General features: G+C 29.4%; 1 protein-coding gene across 2 annotated transcripts; it reads right to left on the reverse strand.

Annotated features, from left to right (window-relative positions):
- Window positions 1-4,034: 4,034 nt before the first annotated feature.
- Window positions 4,035-9,824, reverse strand: LOC137807215 (casein kinase 1-like protein 1). 2 transcript variants are annotated; one of them, XM_068607716.2, is made up of 14 exons: window positions 9,342-9,824; window positions 9,216-9,256; window positions 8,129-8,198; window positions 7,840-7,988; window positions 7,667-7,762; window positions 7,509-7,579; window positions 6,163-6,224; window positions 5,992-6,055; window positions 5,832-5,916; window positions 5,624-5,750; window positions 5,403-5,485; window positions 5,257-5,320; window positions 4,836-4,915; window positions 4,035-4,590 (listed from the first exon to the last, which is right to left on the reverse strand). In XM_068607716.2, the coding sequence occupies exons 1-14, from the start codon at window positions 9,415-9,417 to the stop codon at window positions 4,291-4,293; spliced, it is 1,368 nt and encodes a 455-aa protein (XP_068463817.1). In that variant the 5' UTR covers window positions 9,418-9,824; the 3' UTR covers window positions 4,035-4,290. The 2 variants fall into 2 exon arrangements, with proteins under 2 accessions (XP_068463817.1, XP_090156845.1); XM_090300719.1 differs by lacking the exons at window positions 7,509-7,579; window positions 7,667-7,762; window positions 7,840-7,988; ... (1 more) ...; window positions 9,216-9,256; window positions 9,342-9,824 and having other exon boundaries at window positions 5,992-6,094; window positions 6,163-6,206.
- Window positions 9,825-23,323: the final 13,499 nt, after the last annotated feature.

Raw genomic sequence — 23,323 nt, forward strand, 5'->3', positions numbered from 1 at the left:
TATGGAATGATAAAAAAGCTACCTAAAATTTATTCAAAATTTAAATGAGGCAAGATCCCATAACTGTGACACTCTGAGATTTGTCTTGGAAATATCAAGCTTTATCCTCAAATTTTATTTCAATAGTGTTTTACTCATTTTGTCTGTAAGTTGCATACCAATTTATGGCCTATTCACCGTCACCGTAGCTATTTAGTTTAACTCCTATCTTTAAACACCAAACGCCAACATTTTTCTTCTCAAATTTATCTTTTATGAACTTTTTAATGACTTGAAGTTGATGGGACTAAATCTTCCACATCAAGTAACACTCTCAGCAATTTGGCAGTGAAATCATGGCCTTCAATTAAAACTCAAATAAAAATTGTTTATGATCATTTCAACCTTGTACCATATTTGTTCTGTATTCATCAATGATAAAGCAATTATTCATTGCATATCCATTTGTTAGCATTCATGCAACACTAAAAAAATCTACTTAGTTCTTGAATCTTGAGAGTAAAGAACATCTTTGACATCATGATACCTTTCTTGGGTGATATAGAATTTTTTTCCTCTTCCTTTTGCCTGCACTAACTTTGTTTTTGGTCAATTGATTTGTCAGTAGTGGAGGTAAAATTTGTTACCAACAATCTTTTAGCACAGTTGGTTCTCTTTCAAGAGAACAAGGATAAAATATTTTCTTTTCTTGAAGAACCTTCAGCTTCCTTTGTTGTTATTGCTATAATGTTGACTTTGAAAATGTCTTTAATGTGTTATACTTGAAAGACACCTTCAATAGCTTCCTCACTTCTTATTGAGACTTCTTGTGCATGAAGTTTCTTTGTTAGATCTATAATTGTTAGAGTTTGTAAATCACTAGACTTTTCAATACCGAAGATCTTGACTTCAAACCTTTTAGGTATCAAAATTAAGAATTTTTTTCTGCAACATTCTGATATGTAAATCAAAATATTTTTCTTCAGTGATGTGTAAATGATGTCTTATCAAGAATCCACATTTTATTCATAGCATCCATTAGTATGACAAAATAATCTTTTATAAATTTGTTATCATTTATCTTCATCAATTCAAATTATTTTATTAATGTGAGAAACCTAATATATTTGACTTTGTTAGTTATCTTTGTCAACATATATTTCGGTATATGCAATTTCTTAATCCTAGCAAGAATGACTTAATGGTGGTAACATTATATCAACTTTGATGTCTTAAAAGAAATTAATTAAAACAAGGTAAGAGTGTATTTGGTAAGTTCAATAAGTTAACTCCCACTTGCTTTGACTAATTTATGAGTTATGACCAACGCAAGAGTATATAGTTAGAACTTTAAATAAGTTTATTTAATTTTCTTTCAATATTACCTTATATTTTAACATATTTATTATTTTAATTTTAAGAAACTAATTAATTACTGCATGTTTTTTATATTTGTTGGGTTGTTTTATGATTGATTATGTTAAAAAAAAAGTGCTAAGTAATAAATGTTGATGCTATGTGGAAATTACACACAATAAAAATTATAAAAGAAATTGATGTAACAGTAGTTAAATTAAATAGTAAAGAAAATTTAAATTTCTAAACAATAAATTTGATTAATACTATTTAAATTTAACTCATTTAAATAAAATGACTTACAAATGAATATATATACAACTTTTAAAAAAATAAAAGCATTAAAAATGTAATAAGAATTTAATTATTTAAAAAAAATATAATTAAATAATAATATATTTTTGTTTAAAAACAAAATTTTTATTTATATAATAAAACTTATATAAGATATCTTTTTATGTTATGTCATATTTACCAACTACTTTATCAGTTAATTATCAAAATACTTTTATTCTAATATTAGTTTGAAACTTATTTGTTAATGGTAAGCTTATTTGTTAATAGTTAATTTACTAACGTATTCGTTAGTAATTAATTTAGTAACTGAAAATTATTTTATCGGCTACCAACTAATTTATCACCTAGTATTATTAAATAAAAAATTAATCTAATAAATTAACTTATTAGCTTAAACTTGTCAACCTCGAGATTAAATATTAGAATTACAATTAAAACACTCTTATAAAATATTATGCACCACAATTATTTTGAAAATAAATCACTCAACTTCGATAGTATTTGCTGTCAACGTAATAGTGTTAAGTTTTCAACTAATTTTTACATCAATATGCAGAAATTAAGTTCTTATACTACCACTACAAATATTTTGTAAAATAAAATATCAATTCCTTTTAATCTTGTAAAGAAATTAAAATGAAAATTGAAGAATAAAATTTGTTATTAAAAATCATTACAGATAATTTTTATAAATAGATTAAAAACATTGAAATTTCTAATCAATATCATTTGGCATTACATTTGAAAATTTATTAATTAATTGGAGAAAAAAAAATCAGAAACGATAACAAATCAGATGAGGCAAATTTTAGTTAGAGACTAAGAAGGTATGCATTTTTAGGCATCACAATGGGTTAGTGGCAAGTACAAGAAATTCATAACCCTTTTGTGTATGACTTCCAAATCAACAAACTTGTTTAGTCAATCATTTATTTCATGAGGAAATCTTCTAAAGAATTGTTAGATAACAAGGTGATACAGAAAATTGGATACAATTCCGATACAACTTTCCAAGATAGTGAATCTAAAATATAACTTTTGCCTCATTTGACAGTAAGTTTTATGCCTCATATACACTAAGAAACTGTAACATTTTACTCTTAAGTACACAAATTGATCTAACTCTCACCTTAGTTATTTTTTGCCAACCAATAAATCTCAATCATAGCATGAAGTTTTCAATTTGTCATCCTTCTTTTAATCACAACAATGGCAATGAATCTAACATTGAGGCAGGGCATTATTATTGGCACTCCAAATTGTTATTAAAACACGGCCTTTCAGGAATTTCTTTTCGGTAAAAATATCCTTAATATTTGACACTCCCACACCACAGTGTTCTGTTCTACCCTGATAATACAACAAAATATTCGGTAAAATATTGTCAACATATTCAATGAAATCATGGTTTTCTTGTATTATTCCCTCAGTAAAAATATTTCTGACAAGATTCTACAGTGAAATTCAACGATAATTTTTCACTGTGTATTTCATTTAAATATTGTCAAGATAATACAATTGAAAAGTATATGTAGTGCATAACAATCCATCAAGATATATAACGAAATGTGGTTTTATAATGTGTATCAGAAACAAGATTTCGTCCAAATATAACAAAAGTGTGTTTTTCATTCTAGTTTATTTACACGGAATAAACTTACTTTTGTTAAGAAAGTGTTAAATGTTAGATATTTTCATCAAAAATTGGAAGCGCCAAAGCAATGCACTAATGAAACCACCAACAAAAGGACCAGGGTTATGTTCAAAATAGAAGTCAGTGCATAAACAATAAGGATGAGTTATTGTGTAAAATTGTTAAAATGTTAATAGTTTGCAACATTTTATTAGTGATATACACCTTATATTTAGAGTGAAATCAATGCATATAGTTTATGATTTTTTAAGATGTGTGCTAGATTTTGAATTATATGATCAAAATTTTAAACTTAATGAAACTCTGTTTCCAAAATCAAGCCTACGAAAGTTTGAGTATAGGGTTTCACAAATTTAGTTTGTAACAGTGCAAAAGAGGATGTAGAATTGGCTAAGCAAGTCTTGTTCATAAACCAAATAAAAGAAGTACTTGACTACTACCAGACATGACAAATAGAACAAACATTCCAATTCAATTTAATGAAAACTTTTTTCACAGATCAAAACAAAATACATACAAGAAAAACTAAATAGAGAGATTGTGACTTAGGCCTTTGTAGGAACCTCTCAAATAAGAACATACATGTTCCTAATACCAAAACAACTGCCAGACAATTACATCGTGGAAACCAGGGGAAACTTATCCCAAAATGCCAAAATGAGTAGAATGGCTAATTACATTTTCGCTGGTATTTGATAGTAGACATTTGTAATCCACGTGAAACTGTAAAGCATCTGGTAAACCAATATAATAACTCACAGAAAAAGATGTTATAAAACTTAGGAGTTCCAGCCAGAAGTGCCAATTAAAACTGAGCTATACAGCAAGCACAATCCCTGATTTAGCTCAAATTATTTCAGCTTCTCAGCATCATCCATTTGAGCAGATGAGTTAACAATACAAAGCCAGAATTTCAAGTTCAGATCCAAATTTCCTCACAGCTCAACTTAGCAACATAAGCAACTTTGGCAGTGCCTATCAACTCAAATTCACTAGGTGAGATATTAATAATGGGTCCTCTCTTCATTCTCTAATTGCAAACCTTCCATGCCCCTGAGTACAGAGTCATAATTTTTCCCGTGAGAAGCATTTCTCCCGGATGATACAACTCTCTTGGGATCAGAAGATCCAATTGGTGAACTTCTTTGCGCACTCAAACCTCTGTGTGCTACTCCTCCAGGGCTAGCTTCAGCAGTGCGAGTACGAATTTCGGACTCAGTACCAACAAAGGCATCACGGCTACCGGAAACAGCAACCCGCCTTGATGATCCACTTGACTGACCCAAGACATTGGCACTTGATAACTGCATGGTCATTCATTAGGCAATTATAGAGTCGACAAAAAGAAAAACTAAGAGTTGAAAAAAAGTAAAGCTTAGATTGCACATTCTACAGCATCACATCACATACAGATTCGATTTACTTTACAGATCAGTGACAATAACCTGAATTTTGAAAAGGAACCACAAGCAAACAGTGTCCCTAAAAAACTCAGGAACATCCATAATAACAGTTGTTGGTAATTGAACTTTTTTGCTGAGAAACTTACAGTATTTAAAATGGGCCCTGACATTCTGCGCCTTGAGGAATCCACTGAAACCAAAGCAGGAGGTCGCCCTTCTTCCCCTCCTGTGAGACAGAAAATATAGAAAATCACCATACAGATCAAAAGATAATTTAAAATCCATTTAAAAATAATTTCAAAGGGTATTATATTGCAAAACCTAAATCAATAGATTATAGAAAAAAAATTAGAAAGAGGTAAATTAAGAAATAGGAGATGGCTAAAAATCAATAATATCTGAAGAATTAATAAAAGAATGTTATTTAAATTGAGAAAATATCAGGTGGAAAAGATTGTTCATTCACTATAAGAGAAAAAAGTTACATGAATATAAAGGAAATCATACACTTATACAAATCAAAATACGAAATGCCTATTACTCTACAAGTAAACTTGGATAAACTACCTGTATGCCTATCAGCATTAGTAACAGCGGGGGGCATTCCAGAACTGGTTCCAGCACCAGGACCCTGAATAAAACAAGTGTCAGGAAGTTTCATCAATTGCACAATGACAAAAGAATCCCAAAGGGGGAATAAGAAAATTACTTACAATCGCCCGTGTTGGAGGAGTGGCTAACTGTGATTGTTGATACTTCAAAATGGTCCAATCAAAGACATAATCAAACTGGAATCCTGTTCAATCAAATACTAACTTGATAAGAAAAACAAATTCAAAACATGATATTCTTTTATTAAACACAAAAATATATGAGGAAGTGAACTTAAGAAGTTGAACAAGGATCCACTGTACACTATATAATAATTACAAACCTTCTCGTATAAAAAGGTCCCGGAATATTCTTTTGAGGTAAGCATAATCTGGCTTATCATCAAACCTTAATGATCGGCAGTAATGGAAGTAAGATGCAAATTCTGTTGGATAGCCACGACACAAGGCCTGGAATAAGCAAAATATTCTCAGTGATTCATGAAAAGGCACATATACGTGCACTAGAAAAGGACTTATAATTTAACTTACTTCAATCGAGGTAGAAACCTTCTTTTCACTAATTTTCTCATACTTCTGTTTCTTTGTTCCTGCTTTAAGTCCCTGCCAAGGAAGACTACAAAGAAAAAGGAAATCAGACAAAGTTTACAGTTCTTGTAGCCAACAGAGTAAGGTTGATAGCAACACTCACCTTCCTCTCAAGAAGTACATCAAAACATAACCAAGAGACTCAAGATCATCTCTTCTGCTTTGCTCTAAGCATCAATCACCACAGAAGTAGAAGCAACATGTATCTATTAGATAACAAAATTTAACCATTTATTATTCATATGTTGGTAAAGAATCAGGAAGTAACACATACCAATGCCAAGGTGAGTATTCATGCTAGCATATCTCGCAGTTCCAGTCAAATTCTTATTTTCCCTGCATTATTAATGATTGAACATATCAGAAAATAAATTGATATTCAAACAGAAGCCCTCTACGCTTTAACAGCATTTGCTAAAATATTGATAATATTACATCTATGACTTACACAACCAGAACCTTGAAACCAGAGACTAAAATACAAAAATAGTATGCATAATAGATGCATTTCTCACCCGAACATTCAGATCAATAAAGTTTCAGCAAAGAATGAAATGATATCAACAGAAAAATGAGAAGTCCTCAAACAAAAAAAGAGGGATGCAAGGAGATGACAGGTGTGGTGTGCAAACGCACTCTAGCTCATAAATAAACTTTTTTGGAAGATGAGGAGGATTTCCATGCAGGGGCAGGAGCATATTTACAGGATTGTATTAAGACAATCTAAGACTATAACTCAACAAGGTACTCCTTTGAGCAACAACTTTCCATTTAATTGCTTCCTTACTAGTGTGACTTACTAGTGTTAGCCAGCAGGCATTATTCTTGTACGTCAGAGCTGAAACCCTCCCAAGAATATAATCTTGATAAGCAAATTCAGAATTTAGACTTTTTTAGGTTATTAACAAGAATTATGATAGAAAACTTTAAAGTCAATATTATATATCATTTAGTCTCCTTCCACCCTTCAGCTGTTCCTTTTTATTTTTTTAATTACTGTTCACAGTCAAACAAACTTTGCTGCACTAAACAAAATAAATCAAAAAATATCTGGCATTAAACAAAATTAACCAAAAAATATCTGGCATTAAACTAGTTAATACCAAATTATAGATAAAACTATGAACCATTGAAATCAATACAAATTCAGATAGATTGTAACAAGTTGAATTCAAACAGCTATGAAATTGTTTTAATCATGCCTCTAAAATCCTGGAACATTCAAAATCCCTAAAAGAGTTATAGCAAGAAGTTGTTACAAAGAAATTATAAAAAGAATGGCATTTGGAGCCTTTGTCGTACAAGACTAATAATGCCCAGGAAAATACCAACAAGTAGCAAAATTTTATATCTAATATTATGGCCATCATAAGGTATGCTAAGTGATAACACTTTATTTGACATTAATTATTATATTCTCAATAAAACCCATAATAACATATACCCTCCCTAATCTTTTATTTTCTTAATATGGCAGCTGCTCAGTATATGACAACTTGCAACTACAGCACAGGGTAGGAATAATTGAAATTAAGATATGATATTTTATGATGCCATCAAGGCCTTACACTACATCCTTGATAAGTACTAAATTTAGTGCATGCCAATAAATCTTCATACCTGTAAGGAATATGTTGATGTGTTGAGCTATCTCTGTATTTCTTAGCCAAACCAAAATCAATAGCATAAACCTAAATGCACATCAATGCATTAAATACCTCAATAAATATGAGAACAAACAAGATATCCAAAGTCCACATTTTAACAAGACTACTCACCTGGTTTGCACGCCTTCCTAATCCCATTAGAAAATTATCTGGTTTGATATCTCGATGCAGAAACGATTTAGAATGAATGAACTCAACACGGTTGATCTGGATCATTAAAAAAAGTTTTTTAAAATTTATAAAAAAAGGGGACGCTAAAATCTACAAAATTAGTCATGGCCTACCATTTGATCAGCAAGCATGAGAACTGTCTTTAGTGAAAGCTTTCTACTACAGAAGTTAAATAGATCTTCAAGACTGGGTCCAAGCAGATCCATCACTAAAACATTATAATCCCCCTCGACTCCAAACCATCTGACATTTGGGATTCCAGCTACCAAAACCAAACTTGGGTTACAGCTAGATATAAATTATATAGTAGCCAACATTACAGAGGGAGGCAGTACTATGCTCCTTGCAGGAAATGCAAACAAAAAAATAGGATACAACAATTAATGTAAGAATGGTCCTTACTTCCTCCCTGCAGGATTCTGTACAGCTTGGACTCATACAGCAACTGAGGATGCTTTGTCTTGACATTTTCCTAATTTCAAAGCACGGCAGGGATAAGAAATAAAGTGCAAGTAAATAAGTTTAGTGCACTTGAAGATGTAAAGAATCCAGTGAATACTTAATAAAAACAAGTACTAAAAATTAGCACCAAAGTTCAAGCTGAACTGAAACACCAGCTTAACAGGTTACAAAAGTCATAATTTTAATTGTTAACCCATATTAGTATAAAGTGATAATGCCTCTGAATTCCAATCAAATCCCCTACCTAAAGCATTCAAAATAATACATCACCTATCTTGAATAGGAAGGGAAATGTCAATATTATGTGAGGAGCGAGGGAATTCGATTGAATAAACAATAAACTTTCCTCCAACCTTTTGAACTAACTCCTTTACCAGCATTTATCGAAGATAATGAGACCCATTGCTTTGCACTGCATCCAAGCTTATAGTAGCTCTAGCTCAATAAACACCGTACTTGATCAACAGAGAATTTTACTTATGAACCCAAGTACAACCTGCCCTTTAGCATAATTGTATCTCTAACTCACGATGAAATTTCCTGAAAGTTTTGTGCTGGCTAATGATTCCCTGTAACAACCCTACTCTTGTTTACAAGTTTACTTACATACTAGCATCTCTTGAAAGCTTTAAAATTGAAAGAGGCATTTCTAAACGTCAGAGGTTTTTCACAGGCATGCTCTAAGAGATGACTGTGTCGCCCTCCAAGAAATAAGAAGCAGGAATAAGCTCAGTCGTGATGAATCATCTAGAATACAATCGTACACCAAATGTAAGAAAGCCAGACAAAACTACAACTACAAACCGAAATCCACAATTCAAAGCAGGAGCCATTTCTAAATGAAACCATCCTTCTAAAAAATCCATTTCAAAATTCACATAAACAAAACTCACAATTTGTCCTAAATTTCAGACTTCAGAGTGACAAACGACTATAAAAAAACCAAAAAAAAAAAACAGGGTACAAAAAGGGAGGGATAGCTGAAACAGAAATAAAATCCGAAACCCAATTGAAGAACAAGACTCACAAGCTTAATTGCGACCTCTTCGTTTGTTTGAATATTAGTACCTGCAAGAGAAACAACCAAGCTCGTGAGAACATAGCGAAATTACAAAAAAAAGTAGAGAAAAAAAAAGCGTAAGAAAATAAAAACCTAAATAGATCTCCCCAAAGGAGCCGCTTCCGATCTTCCGACCCAGACGAAACTTATTCCCAACACGAGGTTCCATTCAAAGCGACAAAGTTGGGAACCCTAAGCGAGACGCAGCCAAAGGAACCAACCAACCCACCCACCCCTAATCCTAAAAAGGGAAAATACTAAGTGCCATACATAGCAGGGAACCCAGAAGTGGAATTCCCGAATGCACGAAAATGGTAGAAGGAAGAAGAGATCGATCTACGCTAGGGTGAGGAAATTGGGGTAATTGCGATTTTCTGTGTTAATGGGATTTGGGGGCATAATTGTAGGGTTAGGTTAAAAAGAGAGAATTTGGAAGAAAAGGAAAGAAGGGGAGAAAGCGTAAGAGTGATGATGAATTGGAATTGGATATGATACGGTGCGGTGTTTGCATTTCTCTCTCTCTCTCTTGCATTATGCGATGGAAAACACCGTTTTTGCTCTTTTTTTGTTTGGTTCGGGGCTCCAATGGCACATCCACGCGTGTTGTGTACGCGTGGCGCTACTTCCTTCGCTGTAGGTGGTGGTGGGACACACGCTGCGGGACCCACCGTCACGTGACTTATCCATCATCCGCTATCATCATTCGCCGTAATCCACACGTGATCCAATTGCGCGTCCTAACTCCGCCACTTTCCCCTTCATTCACAATCATTTTTCGTCTTCGAGTTTTGCCCCAAAAATTACATCAATAATTCAGTCACAATATTTATTCCATTAACAATAATAACTCTAGCAAGATGTTCTTCTACTGAATATACAACACTTCTTGATATAATTATACAAACAAATAAAACGAATTAATTTAGTTACAATTTCTAAAAAGTAATATTAATATAATAAATTATTTTTTAATTTTCGTGTTTTTGTATTTTTGACGAAAATAAAATTAATTTCATATTATTTCTAGTTTTTAAAAATTAAAAATAAAATAGAAATACAATATGTAAAATAAATGAGAGAATCCTCTATATATTATTATAGATTAATAAAAATATGAATACTCATAATATTTAATAAAAAATAAAAACTATAGAAATTATAAAATGCATTATAAAAGTGAAGTCCTATATATTGGCCTCTTTTCTTCTTTTGTCTTCTAAAATGATATTCCTTATATACTTGAAATGTTTGGTAGAAGATAAAAAATATATTTTTAAAAAATTTGAAATTCATAAAATATATTTTTCATATTTCATTCTTTTTAAAAAAATGTTTTGTTGAATTAGACTTTCACGGTGCACATTCTCATGGGCAGAGAGAAACATCTTAACCTTCATAAATTAAAATACAAATTTTACTTGCAAATCATGATAATTTTTTCAAACCATTTAATGTGATAATGAGTTAAATATTTTGATAAAAAAAGCATAAATTTTTTATTTTCTTAAAAAACTATATAAATATTTTCTGCAATAATTTTTTCTAACAAAAAAAAAATAGTTAATCTTAATAATCATAATTCTCAAGATTTATAATTCTTTTATATGAAAAAAATTCCATTATTTGACAAAGGTATGGTTTCGTATGTTTATCCACAATTTAAGGCCCTGTTTGGATCCAGGGGTGGTACTGTTGTCGACGACGAAAGTCACAACACCACCCCGTTTGGATCCATGCATTGTTGCGGGTGAGGGTGGAAGGAAAGAGAAAGTTGAGTGAATTCTGCTTCTCCTCAAAGATGAAGAGAAAGTTGCACTGTAGAGTGGGAGTGCCAAGTCATCCACACGAACTTACAATGTTGCCCTTTCTTTTGTACTGGAATCAAGAAGAACAGTGGCCCTGCATGCATGCCACATGAAACCATGAGATTCCTAACTTGGCTCAGGAATCGTTTGACCGTGTGTGAAACTGTAAAAGGTGAGTGAATGCAGTGGGTGAGGTAGGTGGGTGTGGAATGAAGCTGACTATATAACACGAAGCATGAAGGTGGTTCCTCCATTCACAGAAAAGCAAAGAAAGCGAGCCATTAGAGAGTGTAGTGTAGTGTGGTTGGAGAGATTCGTAAGCCATCATAGTTTGTGTTAGGGGCTGAGTTATGTATAACTTGTTCATCTCACGTCCTGGGTTCATCTTTGTGATTCATCTGGTTCATCTATGGGTTCGTCTAAGGTGAGAGCGTGTCTTCGAATGGTGCATAATCGATTATGGCTGAATTAGAACTGGTCATATAATCGATTATGGTGAAGATAATCGATTAAGCAAAGTTAGTAATCGATTATCTGTAAAAATTTCAAGCCATAATCGATTATCTGAAGTGTGGAAAAAGGGTCATAATCGATTATTTATTGTCATAATCCATTATGCTTGATTTTTGCCTACTAACGTAATTGATTATCCATGGATAATCGATTATCCTATGTATATAACTGAATGGATAATCGATTATCCTATGTATATAACTGAATGGATAATCGATTATGTTCTAAATTTTTTGAAATTCTGTGTTTCGTATTTTGTTTTATGTGGTTTTCAGGCACTGGTGTTCTTCATCCTATCAGTCATCATATTGTGTTGTTCTTGCTTATCTTCAGGTTTTTAAATTTTTTATGTAAAGTTGTTTTTTTTTTATTTATGTTTTATATTTATGTTTGGATTATTATGGTTTTGTAATATAATTTGTTTAGAATTTAGTTTAGTTAATTATGTTAAGGAGTTAGTAAATTAATGTTGGTTGTAATATAATTTGTTTAGATTTTAATTTAGTTAATTATGTTAAGGAGTTAGTAAATTAATTCCTTTATTTGATTTATTGTTTTAATTTTTGTAGATAGTTATAATTTTTATAAGATTTAAAAAAAATATATATTTGTATGAAAGGAATGATTTACAAAAAAAAATTTGTAAAGTTTAGGTTTTTTATTATAGTAAACATAAATTATTAATGTTATAATTAAATCAAATAAAAAAATGTTGTAGTTATTAAAGAAAACTGAAAAAGTTTAGTTAAATATTGTTTATAAGAGAATATATTTATTTATTTAAAATTATTGGACAAAAATTATTAATATTATCATTAAAAATATTAAAAAAAATGTTTTAGTTATTTTTGTTATAAGATTTAATTGTTTATAAGAAAAAATTTAATGTTTTTAAAATGAATATTTTTACAATTGGAAATAGAAATTTGTAATTTGTAGGTTTTTTAAAAAGTAATTGACACCTACTTAATATTCATGTTATATTCTAAATTTCTATTTTCTTTTTAAAATATATTCATTTTGCTATTCATAATAATGAAAATTATTATTAAAATTAATTATATATATATATTTGTATATATATATAACATAGCATAATTTATAAAATCATTTATAATATTAAAATTATGTAAATAAATTAACTTAAATAAAAAATAATTCTTAATTAATAAAATGTTAAATAATATAATTATACCTTAATTTTAAATTATAATTAACTAAAATATGAAATAGGATTAATCATTATTTATTCTTTTTTTATATACAAGGGTAAAATTGTAATCTCACAAACTTTACTATTCAAAATAATTTATAATATTCTTACAACTATCACATCACTCACAATTTTCAATAAACTTTTCTTACACATCCACTCTAACATACCTCAATCCAAACAACCTCAACTTTCTTCACACTTCCACTCTCACTCACCCTCAACTTTCTTCACACTTCCACTCTCACTCACCCTCAAATTTCCACTCCCCCACACCCTCTAATCCAAACACATCCTAAGAGAATGACATGTTTGGAAGAAGTCCATAAATACTTTTAGAGAATAAAAAATAGAATTAATTAATTAATTAACTATCTCTTCAAATTAGCTCATGTATAACTTGAATATCAGAGTTTTGAAAAATAAGTAGGAAACCGTTTTTAGAAAAATAATTTGTAAAAATTTTAATTCATTTTTTTCAATTTTTTTCTTTCCTGAAATGTTATTCATGTAAAAGTTTTTAAAAAAACTAAAAATTTATATTTAAATTAATTTATATATGAATTAAGAAAGTCATATTTTTAAACTAACTAATATAAAAGGGTTTCATAAATTAACGTGTATAAATTAATTTTAATTTATAACAATATTAATTTTGAAAGTATTTTTAATTAAAAAAAAGGTTACCTAAAGTGTCTTGATATTTTCCACGTTTTTGTAGTGAGTAAAGAACATATAAGTTTGAATAATAAAAAATATCACTCTACATCAATCATATGAAAAAAATAAAAAAAATAAACAAGGTAAAATGAGATTTCTTTGTCTGACACCCCTCTTTAGCTCCAAAGTCATATATCAATAAAAGTATCTTTCACAAATATTTAGTTTAATATAGCTTAACTTTGGGGGAAAATGTTTTTAATTACCATTAATCACACACTGCATGTCCTATAGTACTCTGTTAATTTTGATAGAATAAATAGCTTATAAATTACCAAGTTCAAAAGCTTTGGATCCATCATCCTCCATAGCTAGAAAGCATAGTGTAAGGATATATAGAACATACTTGTTTATGTTTTAGAACAAAGCTTTATGAGTAGTGACCATAATTGCAAGTTCCTTATTGTATTTCAATTCAATCTCCTCCTACTCACAATTGTTGCATTATACAAGTATCTAATATTTTTACCTCCAATATATAACCAATTACAACAACATTTTTAAACCATAACAATTCTCTCCAAACCAACATTTGTACATATTCCTTCCAAAAGTTCCTTTTGAACATTCTAAACATGGGATATGGTATGGGATCAATTTATGTAAGAATCCACTTTGTCTTTTTACTATATTTTTTTTCCAAAGATATATTATTATGTGTGTTTTTATTGTTTGAATAATCCTTTTATATGTTTCACTTGTTATTCCAATGATAATGATAATTTCATTTTATATTAATCAAGTTTATAAAAGACTCGTGAGTAAGTAATGTTAATTTAAATTAAAAAAAAACTCGTATCTTACTTTAGTATTTAAATTTAATTTAAGGATAGTAATTATATTTAATTGGATTTAGATGAACCAACCTAGTCTTTGGAAACTCAACTCTTTTAATTGATCAAAATAAATAGACATTCAACTTTTACTCCAAGTGTACACGACATCTTCAAGTTAATGTCAATAAATCACATACACATTTTATGAAATGCATTATCTATTAATATGTCAAATGGAACTCACCACTTCTTTCATATCTTTCATGCTCACAAACATTGAATTAAAATCCCCCAATAAAAATCTAAGGGCTCGCGCATTTAATTGCAACTCAACATAAATTTCTCCATTAAAATCCATTGTTAGAAACCAACATTTGCTTTTATATCTCATATAAATGTAGAGAAGTGTATGGATTTCTCAACCACCTACTATTTTTTCTTCTTTTTTAATCTGATGCACATGATACCTCTAACGTATCCTTATGCACAGATAATAAAATATTTATTATGAATAAAACAACGTTTAATATTTTGCATTTTATCTTTGCTAATGTATATATATAAAAGACACAAAATACTTGTATCATATTCCTTAATAACACAAAGCATCTCTCACCCCATTCATCTACAATTCCAAATTAAACATGCATTGATAAACATAACATGATTGGATCTCATGCAGTAGTTAACATATGTTTTTCTTATCTGTTTTCCAAATAAGAAATAACTCATTGTTTTTTGTTACTTTCTTCCTTAACATGACTCGTGACTCCAATCTTTTCTTTTTCCTAATTTGTGATACCACACAAAATGTTATTACTTTTTAAAACTCTTGTATTTTTCCTCATAGTTAAATAATCAACGCATATACCATTACTTTTATTAACTTATGATATATATTTTAACATTAGTTTTTTGCATGCATTCCACCTATGTTGTTTGTGTCTCACAATTTTCTTTACAAATATTCTTGTCTTAGTATAATTCCATAACTCGTAAAGTCTCTCTCACTATATTTATGTTTGAACATCAATATCTTCTATACATAATCATTTCGGTTGATGTCACAATTGATATTTGTTGTTATAGAATCTTGTGTGATGACTATTTTCTATCATCAAAAGGTTTAAAGTCTAATAATTTAGTTTATCTAATAAAACATGTTACTTATTAATGACATTTATTTTGTTAAACTCTCTAGTTGTGTTGTTTCTTATCAGGTGTATTAACAATCGTCTATAAATGGTTTTGCTCAGTTGGTAGGAGTTCATAAGTGTTTCTAACCAACTCTCAACAATCCCAAAATGTTTTTTATAAAAGCATTTGTCCTCTTTATAAAAAAAATGTTTACACAACTTAATAAACAATATAAAATTTTGTTTGTTACATTGTTTTATATGTTCCTTGTTAATTCGTCTTGAGAATGTGTTTTTCATGACTTGTGTTATACTAATTTTTTCACTGTTTGTGTGCCTATTTTAACATGTTATGCACAACAAATTGGTACAAGATATAGTTTTATTAATTTTTGTTTGTTGTTAATGATAAAGATTATTGTAACATAGAATAAATATCAATCTCAAGTTTGAAAGGTTCAATAAGAAGAATTGTTTCAACCTTACTCATTTGATGATCCTTTTATTGTTGTCAAATAAGATATTCCATGATATTGCAAAAGAAAACACATCTACAACACTCTTGTTCACACTCGAAAAGTTTTTCATAACAAAATCAATTTTAGTTTCTCTAAAAAATAAATTTATTTAAACTTCGTTAGTAGAAAGACGTCTCATCTTAATGAATCCAAATAATCATTTTTTACATTTTAAGTTTATTTTTGAAAATATTTTAGATATTATAATAGAATTATTCACATTTACCATTAGTAAAAAATTAAATAATATATATTAATAACCAAAGAGTGAAAAATAATACATAACAAACATAAATTAAAATATTGAAATTAACAAAACACGAGGACACTATATAACATTTTTTAATCATGAAATAATACAGATAATATTTCAAAATTCCTCTCAACATTATACTAAAAAAATGATATTGTTAAGATTTAAATTCTAAATTAAATTATTAAAAACACATGTGAAAATTATTAACATATTAGGAGTTATTTTAGGACACTTTATAAATTCAAGATAACATAATTGTAATAGATTAAATAAACCATTATTAATAATGTGAATTAGTTGATTGAATGTTATAAAATAAAAGCATTAAAACAACTAAATGTATCACTATTTTTTAAAAATTTAAATACACAAATATAAAACAAGTTAAATTAGATAAAAACTAAAAAAAAATTATTAATAGACGTAATAAAAAATAATTAAATTTAATATTGTATTATTATTTATTAGCGGTAATTGATACAATACCTACATAAATCAAGACGTGGTATATTTAGATTGGTTAAACTTTGATTAATGTACTAAGAACAAAAATAAATAATGCAATTTGTATTAAAAACATAACTTGTTGTATGAAAAATGAAAAGCATGTTAAATAAATAATTACACATCAAATTAATTATCCATGTAAAATAATATATATATATATATATATATATATATATATTTAACAACCCCCTTAATAAAATTAACTAGAACTCAAACAAACGAAAATAAACAATTCTCACAAATGTCCCATGAAAAATATTTATCGTAAATAAATCCATTAAAGTTGAAAAAACTAATAATGTTTAAAAAAAATGCATAATTTAGGTTCAGATCAAGTAATATTTAAATCGCGTGGTGATCAAAGTACAAATATATATTTCTTTAAAAAAACGTAAAAATGGAGTGTTAACAACGTTTTACAATATATATATATATATATATATATAAAATGTTTCTAGATTACCTAAATAACATAATTGATAACATAAGAAGACGTGATTTGACCACAAAACAGCTCAATAATTAATAGATGAGTAAAATGCATAAATGTAACTAAATAATTGTAAACTTGAATTAAAGTTTATAAATTATTTAATAAAACTGACTGAGTTATATGGTGATTTTGAATTAATTGAGTTAAATTGTATCATAACATTAGTGGAATCAAATTTATTATAAATTGTTTTTAAATTATTTAACATTTTATATTTTTTTCAATTTATAAAGTATAATTTAATCTAGTACAAGCGAGTCTATCTTAAAGTAATCTAAATTTTAATAATTAATTTAATATAATGAGCCCTTTTAATTTAATTTTTAAAAATACATCAAACTATCTTCGATTACTCGTAGGGCAGTGACCTAAAGTTGACTTGGTGATTCCAAGTAAAATAAAAAAACAAAAGATGAGATTAACTTAATGAAGAAGTCATGAGGTGTTCAATTTGACTGATTGGAATGATCTATGTCATGTAATTGAAAAAGAAAAGTTTTTTCCTGCATCATGAATTTATAATATGTTAATCACGTATGTTTATCACCCTAATTATTATATAAAGCAAACTTAATTATTAATTACATGGATTTAAAACTATAATAAAGGGTTCCATTTGTAGTTTATAATAAAGATGTTAAGATTATAGTTTCGTACATACTTCTTTATTATATAACCTAGAGTTTTATTTTAAAACTTTTTCTACAACTTTCTTAAATAACTTAAAAAAATTATATATGGAATATTTTTAACAGACATATTTAGTGTAACACCTTAAAAATACATATAACTATTACAATATAAGTTTTATATATTTTTATACAAATTTAGAGTTTTTCAAAAACATTCATAATAACTTATAGAAATACAAATATTTACAAAATATAAGTTTAAAAAACAAGACCCTTTGAACCTATATGATCATTTGCTCGTGTACATAATACAATCATCACAGTTCACAACACAACAAGAAAAGTAAGGGCAAGTTAGTAAAAATAAAATTTTATAATATACACAATTAAATCAAAAGATTACATTGATCAATTTTTCTATTATTCAATCTTCTTCAAATCCAAACATAAAGTGATCAAATAGATCCCACATGGATATACACATTCAAGATATTCAACAAACAGAATGACAACTGATGTCAACTTCTAAAATTTTATCTCCTCTGGATAAGCTTCAAGATTTAATGGCCCTAATGCAAGTTATCGAAACGGAACAAGAATTCAATATATAATAGAATAAGCTGAGAGAATTACTCTTTTCAACTGATCCCATCAAGATTGATGATTAAATCTTAAGAAAAAATTGAGAATAAAAGATCTTTAGAGCATAAATGAACTTACTTTGTTTGAAAATCTGATCGGGTAGAAATGTTCCTTAACTCCTCAGCTACAACATGGTCCGATCAAATTCTAAAATAGATGTGATGTATGGAGTAAAAATGAAGAGAGAAGAGAGAGATTCGATGAGAGTTAGAGAGAGAGAAATAAAAGAAAAATAATACTCTGCTGAGGTTTATGTGCGTTTTTAACTTTTCATTGTTACACTTAGATTCTAACTTTATTCGTTTCTTGGTCAAAAATAATATTGTAACCTTCTTAAAACAAATATAGTCATTTTGCTCTTTACAAACTCAAACCCTTTTTTTAACTTGCATATAGAAATAAATTGTGGTTGTGGATAATTAGAAATTTTAAAGACTAAATTTATGGGTAATTAAAAATAAAGGATAGAGATTACATGAAAAAATTTAAAAAGCCAAAATTATCTATTTTGTAAATAATGCAAATCAAAATTTAATTAAGAAATTGATTGTTCGTAATTATTGTGACCATTGTTAGAACTATGATCTCATAATGTACAAAGTGTTGTTGATATTGAAACAAAATGGTAAATGAGAGAAAAGTTGTTGTTAGTCTTATCATCTCATAATCTTTTTAAGACTGTTTCTTCCTGCACCTCCATATCTTCTTCTGGCACCTCCATACCCAACATGAAAATACAATTTTATCCTTCTTGTGCCACCCCCATAGAATAGCTTCCGGATTATGTAATCCGGAAACGCATTTGAAAAAAGACTTCCGGATTACATAATCCGGAAGTTAAAAAAGACTTCCAGATTATGTAATCCGGAAAGTAATCATGCATATGAAAAAAGACTTCCGGATTATATAATCCGGAAGCTAATTACAAATTTGAAAAATGACTTCCGGATTATGTAATCCGGAATATTACAAAGGGGCATTTTTGGAATTACGAAAATATATGGAGGTGAGAGAAGAAGGTATGGAGGTGCAGGAAGAAGCAGCCTCTTTTTAACTGCTTGGAATTGGGTTTCTTGATCCGGGCAAGCCCATCTATGCAAGCCTTGGGACATCTTCACTTTTGGCCCATCTAGAAGGATTTGGGTCATAGTTGCAGGTGTTTCTTCTTGCATCCCAAAAAAATTCTCCCTACACTCCATTATTTTTGAAAAAGACTGTTTTATCCCTTTTAAAAATGACTTAGATTTCTCCTTTTGGAATGTTTCCAGAACATATTTCTGAAAAATATTTTATGATTCCAGAAGTTTATAAATATAGAAAAGATATTTTGAGATGATTTTTTTTCTTCCAGATTTTCTATTCAGTAAATATTTTCTGCTTACATAACACTCCTATTTCAGAATCATCCAAAACTATCAAAGATAATTTAAGTATTTTGAACAAAATAGGAATGGCTGATTCTCCCTATACCCAATCAAATTGGACCTGCACCCAATTGCATTTGTGAAAGTACTGAATTACCCTTAATGAAAATGAAATTAGGGTTTAATAATTTTTGCACCCAATCACACACCCAACACCATCTCTCGCACGGGCGTTCGCATCCTCGCACCTTGGTTGATATTTCTCCAGCAACGTAGTGTTGAGTGGAAGGACCCCTTAAACAAAGACGAAGTCAGGAACACGAAGGTCGTCCATTGTTGCGCGAAGGTTTGAGGACATCATCTGCATCAGCGCACCCTACAAACTTTTTCAAAATAAACATGACAAGACAAGGGTACAAATTGAGTTTTAGAATGTTTGTCGGGTGCCAATCACAATTGATTGGGTGCAGGAAGAAATTGCCAATAGGAATATAGGAAGAAAAATGTAGAGATACGGCCCATAGTTGCTCAAGCGTGCAGAAATGGGCCTTAGAGACAAATTAACCTGGCAATAACTTCCTGCACTCTCCATTTCTGAACCTGCACCCCTACTGCCACCGCTTATGCACCATCATAGCTACAAAAGAAGAAAAAGAGGAGAATGCTGAAAAAATTCTTGTTCTAGAATTTTTTTCTCCGAAACACGTGTTCCAAAGAAAATGTTTTCTAAGATTTATTATGGAGAACACATTCCAAAAATATTATATACGTTTAAGAAAATTTATTTTAGAAAACTTATTTCAAAATGTATTTCATGTGTTACAAAATAATTTATTCCACAAATTTTGTTTCAGAAATCTTATCTTGTTTTGGAGAATGTGTTCCAAAAATATATTTTATAATTTCTAGAAAAATATAGTCAATCTGAAAATCACTTTAAAGAAAGATAAAATAATCACTTTAAAAATTGAGAGAGTGCGGGTACAAATTGGGGCATGCAGGAAGCAATTGTCAATTGACTTCCTCCAACGCTCTTTAGGCAAATTTTTCCTAACCTTATCAATTTTAACATGCATCTAATCTGCCATTTAAAATGATAAAAATGTTCCTAAAAATGAGGAAAATAACCTTAGATAAAAAGAGAGTATGGATAAAAATTATCCTATAACTCTTTTTCCATAAATATTCCAAATTTAAATTTCCAAAACACATTTTTTAATTCCAAAGATTCTTATCCATAATGCATTTTCAATTTTATGTTTTGAATTTTTTTTCAAAATTTATTTTTTTAGTTTTGAATTATATTTATTATTCTGAATTTTCAAAGAAGATATTTTTAAAATTTTAAAAGATAATAGGATGCAAGTTAAAAGTGATATGATGCAAGAAGAAATTTTCCCCTCTTATTGAAAATGATAAAAATACTTCTTCGAAATGACGTAAATAACCTTAAATAAAAGAAGGGTGTAAATAAAAATGACTTCTAGAACCTTTTATCTGAAAATATTTTAGATTTAAATTTTCGGAACATATTTTTGAATTCTAGAATTTTTATCTAGAATGCATTTTCAATTTTTTATTTCATATTTTTTTGTTCAGAATATTTTTTTTAGTTTTGAATTATATTTATTATTTTAGATTTTCAAATTCGAAATAAGGATAATTTTGAAAATTTTAAAAAAATGATAAGTTGCAGGTTACAATAGGTTAGAATTGATATTGTGCAAGAAGAAATTGGCACCTCTTGGAAAGGTTAAATGTTGCTGCATCATCTTTTTCGTCCACTTTGCCTTTATTCACATTGATTATACTCGATGGGCCTGTGTGAGAAATTAGAGTAGGGCCCATAGTTTGTTGTGATTCATCAGTGACAGTAAATGAGTTAGTCCCAGCAAGGGAAGGAGTATCTGTCATCATCTGTACCACATCTCTGCATGAAACAAGCAACAATTAGATATTCATAATTTGCTTCAGTAAGTTGGTAGCATGTGTAGTCTAGTTTGCAATTCTGGAGAGGACCAAACACTTATCTTTACATTGGTGAGGTCTACTTTGTGCTCCTCGAGAAAGCTTACAAATTCTTTGAAATGCTCTTCTGTTCTGTTGGGTGATAATGACCACTATATGGCCAAATAGCCTGCATTATTGAGCATGTAGCAAAATTTGATAACTATAATAATGATTTTGGTTTGGTTATGATTATGTTGTGTCATCCAGTTTTGTATATTGTACCTCAAGGACCACCAGAAAGAAAACTTGAGTGTTGGAATGTACCCTTCTGTTTTCGCCCCACATAAAAGGCCCTTGTGGTGCTTAGAAGTGATATAACTTACTGGTCCAAGATATCTAATGCATTGGCCTTGTAGAGTGCTCCTTGGCCACTTCTTAAGATTTATTTCTTTGCCATCCCCAACATCAACCTAAATCACCATCCAAAACCTTAGCAAGATTATTCCAATCCATGCTCTCCTCATCTTGAACAAGCGAAAAATATCTTTCAAGGGTCATACATTGGGGTCTATCATCCCTTAACCGGTTTGAACTTCTGGATCCGTTTGACAGAACATTACCAGTTTTTTTATTCTCCTTTCTTGAAGCTAGATGCCCTTAAAATCAAGGTCCCATCTTTGGAAGCAAAGCTAACGTTGAGATAAAAGAGAAACTTTCCAGCAATTTCTTCCCACGCAGATTGGAGCAAGGAAAGTGATAATCCCATGGAGCTGCGCACTTCAATTTATCTGCACAAAATAAAATCATACCCCCTCAAAGTTTAGAGTTATTTTAATTTGTAATTTGAAACCATTTTGAAAGAGGAGAAAAATCAAAGAAATGAAACAAACAATAATGTCTTAGTTCCTATGTGCAAATTGATGAACCTGTTATAAAAGAAAGTTCAAACTATTAGACATAAGAAGAATGATTTACCGTTCTTGCTCTTGATTTTTTTGGTATGTTATTAGTTGCTGAATATAAATAAAGAAGATGAGTGTATGACTGTGACTCTCTTGGCTTTTACAACGACAAATACTTCTCCTTCTCGATTAGCGCGTCTTCACAGTTTAAACGTGTCACAAACTTGGAAGTGAGAGAAATGAGAGCAGTCTTTGAATTCCACGACCAATCTTCCAACACACCTTCGAATTAGAAAATAAATGTATATGCAGATACAACATTAATTTTTTTAGTTTTCCCAATATGCATATCCACGACACGACCATGAACCATGAGTTGGTTGTGGAATTCAAAGCTGTGTGATTGGAGTTGTTCCTTTTTCAGTTTAGTGGAAAATCGGAAGTTCTAGCAATGGTTGTGTTTGCATATCAAAATAAGAACAACCCCCATGTAAAACTGGGGGTCAAAGAAAGTAAGCTTCCATGAAACACAACCCACCATTTTTATGATAATAAAGAAATATATTGAAAAGTTAATATTACCACCATTACAATTAAAAAATATGTTTTGTAATAATATTCTTCTTTTTAATCTATAAGCGAGCGAGT

This window comes from Phaseolus vulgaris, chromosome 3, assembly GCF_051622355.1.
Source record: "Phaseolus vulgaris cultivar YP4 chromosome 3, ASM5162235v1, whole genome shotgun sequence".
Classification (NCBI taxonomy): Eukaryota; Viridiplantae; Streptophyta; class Magnoliopsida; order Fabales; family Fabaceae; genus Phaseolus; species Phaseolus vulgaris.